This window comes from Mauremys mutica, chromosome 8 (genome assembly GCF_020497125.1).
Source record: "Mauremys mutica isolate MM-2020 ecotype Southern chromosome 8, ASM2049712v1, whole genome shotgun sequence".
NCBI classification, from domain to species: Eukaryota; Metazoa; Chordata; order Testudines; family Geoemydidae; genus Mauremys; species Mauremys mutica.
In genome coordinates this window covers 10073835-10089126 of record NC_059079.1, presented here as the reverse complement: position 1 = coordinate 10089126, position 15292 = coordinate 10073835, and the positions used below count along the sequence as shown (strand labels likewise).

The 15292-nt window shown below is 38.8% G+C and overlaps 1 protein-coding gene across 3 annotated transcripts in view; it reads left to right on the top strand.

Annotated features, from left to right (window-relative positions):
* The window catches only part of EPS15 (epidermal growth factor receptor pathway substrate 15), a 99558-nt gene that overhangs the window by 44082 nt on the left and 40184 nt on the right, over positions 1 to 15292 (top strand). For all 3 annotated transcript variants that reach the window (XM_045027454.1, XM_045027456.1, XM_045027455.1), the window contains exons 11-13: positions 519 to 675; positions 8568 to 8653; positions 12726 to 12798. In XM_045027454.1, the coding sequence (XP_044883389.1) occupies positions 519 to 675; positions 8568 to 8653; positions 12726 to 12798 (316 nt within the window). The remainder of the gene's footprint in view (positions 1 to 518; positions 676 to 8567; positions 8654 to 12725; positions 12799 to 15292) is intronic.

The window sequence follows — 15292 nt, the reverse complement described above, 5'->3', positions numbered from 1 at the left end:
GCTATGGATGAAAGGCTTTGGACACAATATAAATGTTGCAGAATCTGGAGCATATGGTCCTTGCTGCTGCCACCATATAATTGACATCAGGGATTCCTTCATGATCTCTTAGGGGTCCAAATGTGAGATAAGTGAGCATGTGCGGACCCCCTGTAATAGAGAGGTGTAGAACCATGGGACCTTCCATCCTGGATAAGCCCATTCCAGGACATTAATTTCTGGGGAATCCAGTTTGAAACCCCAGTTTGCTCCTTGGGAGATCCAGAAGTTCTCCTATTCATGTGTTCAAAATAAAGGGGGGTGACGGGGAGAGAGAGGAGAATGATATGCATGTTCCTCAGTGTTGAGGATTCATTGCTGTTTGTAAGGTGATTTGAAGATGTAAAACAGTATATAAGTGCTAGTTGCTGTCATCATTTTCCACTGCCTGCGTATGCACTGCTAAACAATATTGTACTTGTAGAAATGAGGTGTTGCACCTAATCAGTTATTCTGTGTGTCTGTGTTTTTGTGTACAGGGGTCTCTGTGACACACAGGACTGTGGAAAGCTTTCAAAAGAACAGTTTGCCTTGGCTTTCCATTTAATTAATCAGAAGTTAACAAAGGGCATTGATCCTCCTCAAGTTCTGACTGCAGAAATGATCCCTCCATCAGACAGGGCCAGCTTACAGAAGGTAAGGATGTGTCTGGCTTTTAAGTAGAAATCTCAAACATACTAAACAAACTCTGAATTCAAGTGCTATTAAATAAAAAAATTAAATCCAATTTTTAAAATCTATGCCAAGACATGGTTGTGCTATTGAGAAAAAACAAGATTAACTGCCATGAACAGATGTACTGTTTTTTGTCAGTTTACATCCATAGATATGCCTGCATAAATGCTTTCTTAATAAACGTATTTGCTACACCAGCCAACCAAGCAAAGACACATTGCTGTTGAGGAACCATGAAATCAGCTTGTTGAAAGAATAAACCTATTCCTGAGTATCCAAGGATGAACTTCATTGTGGACCTGAAATACTATATGCACAAATTATCCTTTTCCTTAATATCGAGACAGAGTTTTTAAAAGTGGTATTTTCACGTTTCCCTCTTTCAAGAAGTCAGTCACTACTAAAATAAATTAAACCCTTTTGCAGTTCTGTGGTTAAATATTTAAAAGAGCATGTTTTTAAATTTTTTAACTATCCATTTGTATTCATAATAACATTTCAAATGTCCTCATACCCCTTTGGCCATTAAACAATCCATTGCTGTATTGACTCAGTGGCTTTTAATTGCTTAAAGTTTTATTTATTAGTGCAGCAGTCAAATAGAGGTCACAACAAAATCTTATCTGTGTATGATGCATTGTAATAGCTGTCATTACTAACATTTTCTCTTGGTTGTGCTAAACATTGACACAGCTGTGCTATATGAATAATAAATAGAATGAGAAATTCTCACCTGAAAAATGATACACTTGAAATTGTGCATGACTTTTGAGTTTTTTGCAATTGGTACCTAATTTTTTTTTACATTCAATTTAAAAAAAAAACACTCCAAAAACCTGCTTTATTTGCACCTTTACTAATCTTTTTTGTGTGTTTTGCTTTCTTTTCTGTCTTTTTCCAGTTTGGACTATTTTTTCCATTCTGCACCACTCTGCTTTACATCTTTATTATTCTGTCAGTTTCTTAACTCTGCTTTCTCAAGGTTAGAGGTTCTTTGCTTTTTCTAATATATAATATCTGTTGGCTTGATAATGAACATTTCTAAATGTCTCTTCAGTAGTCTTTGAAATAGCATAGTATTTAGATAGATATTTAGTTGTGCTGAAATCTGAAATTATTGCTGTTTTAACTAGTCTTTCATCTGTAAGGGTCCCATGTTGCTTTGCAAACTTAAAATGGCATTGAAGATTGTTTATCAATAAAGATTGTTCCAACTATCAGTGAAATCTCTGGGAGGGGAGCGGGGGAGGCAAATGTTGGTAGCTGTTGTGTTATTTTTGTGTGCTGCTGAAGTTCAGAATAGTAAGTGACATGTTTTATCCCATTGAAACTGCAGAGAAAATGCTAAGACAAAGTGTAAACACCCCCAAACTGATAACTGGCATTATCACTGGAGCTAATATCCATGCTGTTACAGAAGGTGGTGTGAAACATTTAATGTCCAGACTTGGGTTTGTACAGTAGTTGAGATCAGTATTGCTTGCTACCTTTTTTAGTGCATCACATGATATCTTCTTAGCATTCCTAAAATACTGAGATCAACTGAGATTTGCAGTGAATTTTAACTTCAATATAGAAAAGGACCAAGATTATTTAAATGAGGGAAGGATATGGGTTTCAGCTGGTTCTATAAATCCCTCCCATACTTTGGAACATTACAAGGGAATTTATGAACACTTATTAATCTGTTCAACGGACTGAACATGCAGCTTTTCTCAAAAGAGATGCTCTTTTATGCAATAAAATATCCAGTGTAGACAACTAGATGTCCCTATTTGGGATTTATACGGGACAGCTAAAAATCAGGGTGGGGAGGGGAACAAGTGCTGCTGAGCGCCACTGAAGTGGTATCACATACTGTGGCTTGCATAGAGTGAGAACTGTTCAGCTGCACCATTATTCTTTTGATTCCCTCTGCCAATGTGATGACATTCTGGTAGCAAAAAATGTCAACAGGCATAATCATATAGCATGACTCACCGTTGGGGTGGAGGAAAGGAATGGGTTGACAAGTAATCATTTTCCTGGTAGAGTTCTATCTTTACTAATGTGTCTGTCAGCAAGAATTAATATAATTGGTTTCTTGGGGGAAGAGAGTAGGTGATGTAATAGGTTAATTAATTTTCTGCAATCTCTCAAATTTTTCAACATCCTTTTTAAGACATGGGCACCAGAACTAGAAGAAGTATTCTGGTATTAGTCTCACCAATGCTGTATGCAGAAGCAAATCACCTCACTACCCCACTGTTTATATATCCAAGAACCTCATTAGCTATTTTGCCACAGTATCTCATTGAGAGCTCCTGTTGAATTGCTTGAACACTATGCCCCCAAATCCTTTTCCATGATACCGTCTCCCGTTGTGTAGGTATGGCCTACATTCGTTGTTCCAAGAGGTATAACTTTGCATTTGGCTGCATTGAAACATATTTTGAATGTGTCCAATTTACCATATGATCCAGATTGCTGTATGTGACTGCCCTGTCCTTCTCATTATATATCACACCACCATTCTGTCTCATCCTTAAATTTAATCAGCAGTGATTTTATATTTACTTCTAGATCATTGATGAAAATGTTGAATAGTATTGGGCATAGTACTGATCCCTGCAGAACCCCACCAGAGTCACCCCTACTTTGTGATGGTTCCCCACTGAAAACAACTTTTTGAGATCTGTCAATTAGCCAATTCTTAGTATTAGAGGAGTATTTTGTTCTTAGAAGTGGCCTCAAGAAGAGACTTGATGGGATACTGTACGTTGGGGGGAAGCTAGTGCCTCTCAAGATCCAACATCATCTCAGCCATTTCTAAAGTCTCAAAGGTCTTTTAGCAGGATGGATCCAGGCCCTTAAACATCTTCAAACCTCTAAAGAGGTCAGAGATAATGAAAGAGCTTTTGAATTGATTGCCCCCGTGGAGAAAAGGCAAGTAAAGCTCTGATCCTGCCATGAGTTCTGTGTGGGTGGATCCCTGGGGCTGATCTAATTTACAGCAGGCTTACATGGCTACCAGTGCGCTGCTCTGCAGCCCAAAGGAACTGTTTTTAAAGTAGTCATTTCAGTTTTCGGATGAGTGCAAATGCTGTCAGAAATCCTAGTTCACTGGGAATCCTGATCTGTGAAAAATAATTGTGCGTTTTGATTATGACTCGAAGTCTGGATTTGAGAGGCACTAGTCTTAGAGCTGCAGGGACCTTGCATGTCCGTTGGCTAATGTGAGCCAATTTTTAAAAAGGGCTCCAGAGGTGATTCCGGCGATGACAGGCCAGTTAGCCTGTCTTCAGTACCAGGCAAACTGGTTGAAACTATAGTAAAGAACAAAATTGTCAGACACATAGATGAACATAATTTAATCATAGAATATCAGGGCGGGAAGGGACCTCAGGAGGTCGTCTAGTCCACCCCCATGCTCAAAGCAGGACCAATCCCCAGACAGATTTTTGCCCCAGATCCCTAAATGGCCCCCTTAAGGATTGAACTCACAACCCTGGGTTTAGCAGGCCAATGCTCAAACTACTATGCTATCCCTCCCCTGTTGGGGGAGTTTTTTGGGGAAGAGTCAGCATGGTTTTTGTGAAGGGAAATCATGCCTCATCAGTCTGCTAGAATTCTTTGAGGGGGTCAATAAGCATGTGGACAAGGGGGATCCAGGGAATATAGTGTACTTAGGTTTTCAGAAAGCCTTTGATAAGGTTCCTCACCAAAGGCTCTTAAACAAAGTAAGGTGCCATGGGATAAGAGGGAAGGTCCTCTCATGGATTGGTAACTGGGTAAAAGATAGGAAACAAAGGATAGGAACAAATGGTCAGTTTTCAGAATGGAGAGAGGTAAATAGTGGTGTCCCCCAGGGGTCTGTACTGGGCCCAGTCCTATTCAACATATTCATAAATGTTCTGGAAAAAGGGGTAAACAGTGAGGTGGCAAAATTTGCAGATGATGCAAAACTACTCAAGATAGTTAAGTCCCAGGCAGACTACAAAGAGCTACAAAGGGATCTCTCAAAACTGGGTGACTGGGCAACAAAATGGTAGATGAACATGCCAGATGAAATTCAATGTGGATAAATGCAAAGTTATGCACACTGGAAAACATAATCCCAACTATACATATCAAATGATGGGGTCTAAATTAGCTGTTACCACTCGAGAGAGATCTTGGTGTCATGGATAGTTCTATGAAAACATCCACTCAGTGTGCGGCAGAAAATATGATATTGCCTCTACATAAATCCATAGTACGTCCACATCTTGAATACTGTGTGCAGAGGTGGTCGCCCCATCTCAAAAAAAGATATATTGGAATTGGAAAAGGTTCAGAAAAGGGCAACAAAAATGATGAGGGGTATGGAACGGCTTCTGTATGAGGAGAGAGAAATAACATTGGGACTTTTTAGCCAGGATTGGCAGGGATGGTGTCCCTAGCCTCTGCTTGCCAGAAGCTGGGTATGGGCAACAGGGGATGGATCACTTGATGATTACTTGTTCTGTTCATTTCCCTAGGGCACCTTGCACTGGCCACTCTTGGAAGACAGGATACTGGGCTAGCTGGACCTTTGGTCTGACCCAGTATGGTCATTTTTGTGTTCATGTCAGGTTTGAAGTGAATTGCCACATTTGTGTGGCCAAACCTGGACAACAACACCATTGTACCCTGCCTGACTCTACCTAATACTTTGTCCTCTATTCTGTAATCTCCAAATTTATAAGCATTACAAAAAGAGTGTGGAGTTAGAGTGCAATGATGGCCTTGAAGGGTTCTGAATTTGTCTTTCACTCGCTCCCATACCAAATATGTGCAATTTAGAAGTAAAAAGAGGTTTGCTTTTCTAGCTGCCAGGCCATACAGCTCCATTTGGGAATTGAAAGTCAAGCTGGGTTACACTTCAGTTCAGTTACTGGTTTAAAACAGGGTATAATTTAGCCTGCAGAATCTGTATAATGGCCCTACAGGTTCAGGTTTTGTTGGTTGGTTGGTTTGTTGTGTCTTTTCCAGGCATTACAAATAATGTACATTGAATTTTGTTATTTATATGGTATTTCCAACTTGTGCATGTATTTATGTATGTTTTTGTTTTGTTTCATTACGTTATGCAAACAATAAAAATAAACTTTAAAAAAGGAATTTCTATAACTGGTGATGCATGAGAAGATGGGGGTAGGGAGGGTGGCACTACCAGACCAGAATTTGTGCATTTAGAAAAAAATACTTTTCTTGTAAGTTTAGCATGTTTGATCTGGAGTCACTGGAACACAATGAACAAAGAACCCCACAATGCCGTGTTGAGTCCCTTTTCAGAATAGAACTGAGATTAAACACAAGATCTTATTTTCTCAATTTAAAAAATAAAAAACCAGCATGCATTCTATTTGCTATATATTACAATTCACAATTTCATGCAGTTCTTTTCTTGGTACAAAATATATTTAGCTAATACACCGCTACCTCGATATAACGCCACCAGATATAACGTGGTAAAGCAGTGCTCCGGGGGGGCGGGGCTGCGCACTCACCTATAACGCAGTAAGATTTTTTTGGCTCCCAAGGACTGCGTTATGTAGAGGTGTACATGGTTCCAATTTTATGCTAAGGGCTGTTTAGGTTTATATATGCACTTTTTTTTCTTGCATATGATTGTTCTTTCAAGTTACTGTTGTTCAGGGCTTTATGTAATGTTAAAGTGAACATCACTTTATTCTTTCCGGTTCTAAAATATTGAGAGTCAAACTTCAAAGCTAAAAGTTGCTCTATTACTTGTGTTAGGTGAGACCAGGGTCGGCTCTAGGAATTTGGCCGCCCCAAACAGTCATGCCTACGGGAGGTGCACCGGAGCCGCGGCTCCAGTGGACCTCCCGCAGCTGCGGAGGGTTCGCTGGTCCGGGGCTCCGGTGGAGCATCCGCAGTCATGCCTGCGGGAAGTCCTCCCGAGCCGCGGGACCAGCGATCCGTCTGCAGTCATGCCTGCGGGAGGTCGACTGGAGCCGCGGGACCAGCGGCTCCGGCGGACCTCCCGCAGGTATGACTGCGGAAGGTCCGCCGGAGCCGGCTGCCGCCCTGCCGCCAAAATGCCGCCCCAAGCGCGTGCTTGGCGCGCTGGGGTCTGGAGCCGGCCCTGGGTGAGACTGCACTTAAAAATGACATTTATGTAGTTACACTTCACAGCTTTGTTTGTATCTGTTCTTGGGCAGAAAAATTTATTCTTAGGATGAGGAAGGAGATAATCCAAATGCTGTTTAAGGAAGCCAGTGGGATTTATAGGGAAACCTTCATATGCAGATAGGGTACCCTAGAATTAATACAATATTTGCTAAAGCATGGCTGCAGTCTTTGGTCTCTCTAGTCCAGCATTGCAGGGAGGTTCTAGGTGGATTAACCCATCACTGGGTCCTGGCCTAAGCAAACATACTCTTCTCCTGGCCTGGTGCAAAGAGGAGGCCCTGAGGGCAACAGCACTCACTCAGATTTGGTCCAGCTGCCCATCCATGATGACAGAGGTCAGCAGGGCAAAGCTGAGTGGCACTGAGATCACATGTGCCAGATCACAGTGATCAGAGCGGTGAGCCAGCCCCAGCTCCTCAAGACAGGAGCCACCACTTCAGGGTGAGTGTGTGGGATGGCCTTCCTGTCCAACTCAAAGCATCATGCTTTTGGGCTTGTCTGTATGGGGACCCTCAGAAAAATCTGAATTAACTGAAGATGTGAATTTAAAGTGGATTTGTTAAACTGCATTAAGCCCATGTGTGGAGATATTTATTCAGAATTAAAGGGGCCTTACTCCACTTCATTTTAATTTACTTTCAAAGTGAGTTAAGAGTAGCCTAATTAAAAATATTGTAATTCTGAATAAGTATGTTCACACAAGGGCTTAATGCAGTTTAACCAATTCACTTTAAATTCATACCTTTAGTTAGTTCAGATGAATTTTTCTGTGTTCCTGTATGTACAAACTATTATACAAATTTCAATAATCCTCCAAGCAGTAGTCTTCTGCAAACCTGAAAGGTGAGCAGGAAATATCTTTTTAAATTAATAGCAAAATTAAAATAATTAATAGAAACCTAGCTCAGTGTTAATTATCAAATAGCTTTTTAAAAGTAAAGTATATGTGAAGGTTTTTGCATGTCAAGGCTTAAGATCAGGGTTCTGAGTTTCTCTGGAAGAGTTCATGCAGTAACAGACGTTTGCAGGAGAAACAAAAGTGATTGAATTATGGCAGATAATATAGTTTGACAGTCAAATTTTGTGAATAATGTAGTGTTTTATAGTTGTTTTTTTTTAATTTAAAGCCTTTGATCTTTAAGCCTTTATATATTAGAAACAGTTGCTAATTTTTGTATTGGCTTGAGTTGTGTTAATTTGTAATTCGGAGACATCAGTCAGATCTTTTACTTAATTATCATGATAGTACCTTTAGTTAGACTGATGGGTCCCCTTGACATCACCACCATCTCCTCCTCCTTGCCCAAACAGGAGTGGACACCGCTTTTTCCTGAACCTGTCATTGTTGCTCCAACATTTATTGGTAGTTACTTAAGACTGAAGTATTTTCTCCAGGTCTGTTCCATTGCCAATACAGTGGTAATGTTAAACATCTTGGTCATGGAATAAAATAGTTTTACAAAATTCAGTACCATTTGTACACCCACTAAATCTTTATTTCAGCCAAACTTTGTTATAGCAAGTTGAAAGTTCTGATGGTTTTCACAAGAGTTTTACTATAGCGGCGGTGGAGTCCGGCAGTTCTATAAGAATAGGCTTAGAATTAAGTTTACATTTTATTTGTTAGAGCTCAATTCTAAGTCAGTCTAGTTTATATTCTATAAATTAAATTAAGTTATTTATTTTCTATTTTACAGAGCTCTCTAGGACTGACTCCGGTGGCAGATTTTTCTGCAATTAAAGAGCTTGATACTTTAAACAATGAGATAGTTGATCTGCAGAGGTAGGTAAAGGAGAATTACATCAATCTTATATCTTAGTTACTCACAAATGGTTTCTTTAGTTTTTTTAACAGAATTTGATATTTTTAAATCCTAATTGTAATTGAGTAAACTACTGGCATATGCTATTTCGTCTGTTAGATTCACTATGGTCGCTCTTCGTTGAAGTGCTGACATCATATTGAGATGGTTTTCTGTTGGGTCTAAAAGGCATTAGATTCGTTTGTGCAACATATGATTTTAAATACTACTGGTGTGTGGAAAGGGGAAACAATCTTCCTTTTCCTTTCTGTTGGGTAGTATAGGTTTGAGCATAGGCATGTTGTCTTATGATACTTGATACTTGGCCTTTCCATAGAAAGCAGGGTACGTATGCACCTTTATAAAGATGAAGTTTGTACATTTAATCTGTAGACAAGCTCCGAATTTCTGTTAATTTCTAAGTTGACAAGTTTTATTATAAAAACACAGAAGAAAAGCAGGCAGAATTCTTTGGAAAGGTGTGTGTGTGTGTGTAGAACAGTTGTTGTAATGATAAAGGATTTCTATCAAGATTTTAAGAGAGGATTGTAGAAGTAAAGAGGGTGGGCAGAATCACCAGGCAGTCTTTGTACATACCCCCAAGATTGGAGAACTTGTGTAATACAACGTAAGTGCTTATTTTGTTGGTAGTATACAGACTAAATTAGTGGAGAGGGGAGGATTCAGGAAGGGGAGTGTGGTTGTGGAATTAAAAAGGGGGCAGGGGAGAGTAATGGGACCACCACCAGTGAGGGATTGGAGACAACCTGTTGCTGTTAATTAAAGCATTCCTTGACCTTGTGGGTAGATGAGTTTATCTAAAACATCTGGAAGGAGCACTGGGGTAGTGACAGGCCCAGCCATCACCACTTCTTAACATGGGCAGGGGTAGCTGCCCAAGAATCCTTCCCTTTTCTCCCCATCCGCATGTGTGGGAAAACTTTCCTGCTGTTTACCTCTCTCCACCTTCATCTCATCCTTACCATCTCATCCTTGCCTGTTAATAAAATTAATTTTAAACAAATTAATAAAAAAAATTAACTAATAGAATGCATGCCAGATCATGCTGGACACTTCACTTGTATTTTTTATTCCTTTTCCACATGCTGTTCTTTGTCTGTTTAGAATGTTAGCTCCTTTGGGGCGGGGACTGTCTTATGTGTTTTGTGCTTCAGTTGGTAGAATCGGGTCCTGATCCTGACTGAAGTCTCTAGACCAGTGACACTGAAACCTCAGTGGTTAAGGAGCCAAATCAGCATTACCCCAAAGAGCCACAGTAGTGTGAATTCATTGTTTCATTTACTGTGGTACTATATATTCATATTTAAACAGTCTGATGGAGAAATATATAAATTCTCTCAGCAAAATGACTGACCAAGTATTATTATTTTATCAACTACAATTGGTTAATAACAAAGTAAAAGCATCCTGATTGTCTAATAATTTAGACTGGTTAATAATTAAATCACACAGTGTTTTAATATAATGTGCTGCAGGAGCCACTTTTGGCTTGAGAGCCACAGTCTTTGTATCACTGCTCTAGATGCTGCCAATATAAATAATAGGGCTGTTAATTAATCACAGTTAACCCATGCAATCAACTCAAAAAAATTAATCATGATTAACAGTGCAATTAAAACTGCAATTAAACAATAGAATACCAATTAAAATTTATTAAATATTTTTTGATGTTTTTCTACATTTTCAAATATATCTATTTCAATTACAACACAGAATACAAAGTATAAAGTGAGCACTGTACATTTATTTTGACAAATATTGCACTGTAAAAATAAAAGAAATAGTATTTTTCAGTTCACCTCATACAAGTACTGTATTGCAATCTCTTCATTGTGAAAGTGCAACTTACAAATGAAGGGGTTTTTGTTACGTAACTGCTCTCAAAAACAGAACAATGTAAAACTTTAGAGCCTACAAGTCCACTTGTAGTCTAGATGTGATAAATCAACTGCCAAGTGCTCTCACTCCCGTGGAGTACCGGAGTCGAAGGGAGAGGCGCAGGCGGAGTCGACAGGGGAGCGTCAGATGTCGACTCACTGCATGTACATTATTCATGTAGCTGAAGTTGCGTAACTTAGATCGATATCCCCCTTTCCCCCAGTGTAGACCAGGCCTTAGATGATGAAAATGAACATGCATCTGTCCGCACTGCTTTGGATCGTTATCAAGCAGAACCCGTCATCAGCATGGATGCATGTCCTCTGGAATGGTGGTTGAAGTATGAAGGGGCATATGAATCTTTAGCGCATCTGGCATGTAAATATCTTGCAACGCCAGTTATAACAGTGCCATGTGAACGCCTATTCCAGGGTTTCTCAAACAGGGGTCGCTGCTTGTATAGGAAAAGCCCCTGGCGGGCCGGGCCAGTGTGTTACCTGCCCCGTCCGCAGGTCCGGCCGATCGCGGCTCCCACTGGCCGTGGATCGCTGCTCTGGGCCAATGGGAGCTGCTGGAAGTGGCATGGGCCGAGGGACTTACTGGCCGCTGCGATCGGCTGGACCTGCGGACGGGGCAGGTAAACAAACCAGCCCAGCTCACCAGGGGCTTTCACTACACAAGCAGCAACCTCTGTTTGCGAAACCCTGGCCTATTCTCACTTTCAGGTGACATTGTAAACAAGAAGCGGGCTGCATTATCTTCTGCAAATGTAAACAGACTTGTTTGTCTGAGCTATTGGCTGAACAAGAAGTAGGACTGATTGGATTTGTAGGCTGTAAAGTTTTACATGGTTTTATATTTCAGTGCAGTTTTTTTGTACATAATTCTACATTTGTAAGTTCAACTTTCATGATAAAAAGATTGCACTACAGTACTTAGGTGAATTGAAAAATAGTATTTCTTTTGTTCTTTGTTTTTATTACAAATATTTTCACGCTAAAGTGAGCAGTGTACACTTTGTATTCTGTGTTGTACTTGAAATCAATATATTTGAAAATGTAGGAAACATCCAAAATTATTTAAATTAACATCATTCTGTTATTGTTTAACAGTGTGATTGCGCTTAATTTTTTAATTGCTTAACAGCCCTAAGAAATAATAATTGCACAAGTCTACTCCAGTGTTGTCTCTGTGATTAAAATATAAGTGTAGGGAGATGGAGTGAAAGGTAAGCTTCTGTTTTTCTTCTGTTTGTATATGAGTTCTAGAATAAACAAATGTAAAAAGAAAATATCCATAGAGTAAAAATAAATTGATCTATTGAGGAAATAACTTGTACACAACTTTAACAAAAACTGCTTTGTTAAGCCTAGGATGTCATTGTACAGCCACAAACAAAGGGAGAGTTGCATTTCTTGCTCAGAAATAAACACTTGCTTATATGTTTAAAAAGGAAATCTTTTGTCTGACTTGGGTTTTTTTCTATTACTATCTTTATCAATGATAGCTAGGAATTTCAGTGATCATTATCCAGCCATCAGTAATCACTGTTACTTAATCTTGAATATATTTCTATAGAAGCAGATTTGATGTGACACAGCACATATCTGTATATGGGGTCTCTGGGTTCATCTGGTTAAAGTCAAACTAGTATTTTTGCTTTGTCTCTAAACTTCTCTATAAATGGTACCAAAAACTGTTTGAGTACAGCTAAACTTACTAGCTAATGACTTGGTTCCCTGGTGCTGTGAATTGTTTCCTAGTTGTTTTACTTGTGTTTCCAAGGGTTAAATATATGGAAGCTGATGCAATCCCTCCCACTTTTCCCAGCAGTCTTCATTAGACAATTGCTCCATGGCAACAGTGAGATCACTGAAGACAGTATTTCATTGATTTCCTCCGCCCCCCCTTCCCTTTTTGAGCTGTTCTTTTCAGCTAACCCCTCTTCAATGAGAAGGCTTTTTTTATGCTGGGCATATATATATAATCATCTGCTTTGTAAATAATTTAAGGAACGGAGACACCTTAAATCTTTTTCTTTATTTAATTGTTCACTATGTATTTAAAGAGAGAGACAGGATTAGGGGGCTGGATAACTGTACCTGCTGTAACTGATGTTCTTAAGTATTCTTGCATATTTTGTTGGTCTTCTAGGGAAAAGAATAATGTGGAACAGGAACTGAAGGAGAAAGAAGATACTATCAAACTGAGGACAAGTGAGGTCCAGGTAAATGGGCTGTAGAATTTCTCATATTTCACTTCTGATTTTTGGTGCATGTGTTCATTCATTCTTGTAGAAATATAATGATTGAGTCTTTAAACCAAATCATGTACCATTTACTTGGTGTTGGCTAAGAAATAGATTACCTTAAAAAACGAAAAGAAAAGCGTGGGGGGGGGGGGAGAGGAGAGAGAGAATATATGCATTTCACAAACCAGTGAAGATATTTCAATGCCATGCAAATTAAGACTAATAAACTGGTCAAATTAAATGGATTTGTACCATATGGTACCACTTCATGACAGTCACAGTAAATCCCTAATTGGGAGATTTGTTGCTCCATGGTGAATTTTTTAAAGTCTAAATATCCTTTTAAATAGTTTTACTTTAAAAGGACTATGACAATCTTTCCATAGGATCAGCAAATTCAAATGTTGCTGTTTCCTATGAATGAAGACCTAATCTAGGCAGTTAAATGCCAGGGTTTAAGGTGCTTATAGTCAGCCAAGCCCTTTATGAAATGCTGCAAAGCTATTTTTCAATTAAGTGATAAGTTACAAAAGCAGCTTGAGTTGCTGCATTTAAAAATCAAAATTTTACTGCAACATGACTCTTGATTATCTAAATACTTTTTGGATTACCAATGGACAGTAAAAGCTTAGTTTAAATTTTCTTACATTTTCTGAACTGAAGTTAAATGTGGCGTGTCTTCCTCACAACCGTTTTTTGAAATTTTGCTTACCTATTTTATGTTATACTCCTTGTGACTGGGTGGTAATTAATTGCATGACCTTTCTGGAGATAATCAGATTCTGGCATGTCAGTAACAATGACTGCCAAATGAATATACAACAAGATGTCAAACAGAAGTTTGCTATACCAAATATGTTAATTAAATCTGGCTATTCACGTGAATGGAATCAAATTTTAATAATCTAGTAAAACATATCATGAATATTCATGTCTGAGAAACATCAGGAATAATTTTGTATGGTGTGTGCTGGAATCTCATGGTTTATGGGTGTGTTTGCTGACTATTGAATTCCTGGCGTTATTTGAAAAGGAGGCAAATAGTGCTAAAATAAAACTTTTTGATCTGTTAATTCTTGTTAAGAAAACAGAATATCACACTACTAAAGTGTATTATGTGCATCTAGTATTTGAGGCCAAGAGGTAATGCAAGACAAATGTAATAACTGACATTGTCTAAAGCAGTCATACTGCAAGCAACGGCTTTCAGGTTCTGTCAATGTAAAGATCAAGTGGGCCTGCATGGTGGCTTATTCGTTATTCCTCCTCTGATCAGAGGCAGCCATAGATATTGTGATACGTCGTGACTGTGATATGAATTTCAGTGCTGTTGAGCTGGTATCTGGGTTTTGGTAAAGTTTGTGTGCTAGTGTTTCTAGAGCTACATACAACAAAGGTAACAAATTTAAATTGTCACTAAATTGTCATGCCTGTTTTGTGTTTTGGCTCCTGTGTTGCTGTTTACCAAGATATTTGACTGTGTACTAGAGCTTTTTACTTTCTAATCTGTCTTCCACCTGACTCATTTCGTCATATCACTCTCCAGTGTTTGTGCCACCAAAATTATTTCTGTGGTGACAAATTATCTCACAAACATCCCCAGTTTGTGCTTTGGCCAAATGAGATGTGGAGAAGACTTGGGAAATACTGTTTTGCAGTAGAAATCCACTTTTTGGTGTATATAAAAAGATGCTAAACAACAATAATGGGAATGGAAATTTAGATAAAGTATCAGTAAAAACACTAAGTCTTGCTGAAGTGGTGCAGCAATTTAAAAAAAAGAAAAGCTATACTGAAAGGCCAGAAGGGTCCATTAGATCATCTAGTCTGACCACTTGTATAATACAGGCCATAGAATTTTTAACCCAGTTACTCCTGCATTGAGCCTAGAAAAATTGTTTGATTTAAAGCATATTTTCCAGAAAGGATTCCAGACTTTATTTGAAGACCTCAAGAGATGGAGGATCCACCACTTCTCTTGGTAGTTTATTCCAGTAGTTAATCACCCTCGTATAAATTAATATGCCATATTTCTAATTTGAATTTGTATATATTTAACTTCAAGCCATTGCTTCTTGTTATGACTTTCTTTTTCCGATTTGCACTGAATTTAACAGATTAATTATCTGTAGAATCCAGCATAGTCAGAAGTATTAATATATGTGGGTAGAATAACTATCCACTTCTCCCAAACAAATATATGGGATGTTAGTCAGGATAGTTCAATAGGAGAAAATTGCATATACTGAATACAGCTCTACCCTGATATAACACGAATTCGGATATAACGCAGTGAAGCAGCACTCCTGGGGGAGGTGGGACTGCGCACTCCAGCAGATCAAAGCAAGTTCAATATAACACGGTTTCACCTATAACTCAGTAAGATTTTTTTTGGCTCCCGAGGACAGTGTTATATTGGGGTAGAGGTATATTTCCATTTTTTTATCCTCCCTTAATCTTCTTCCATCTC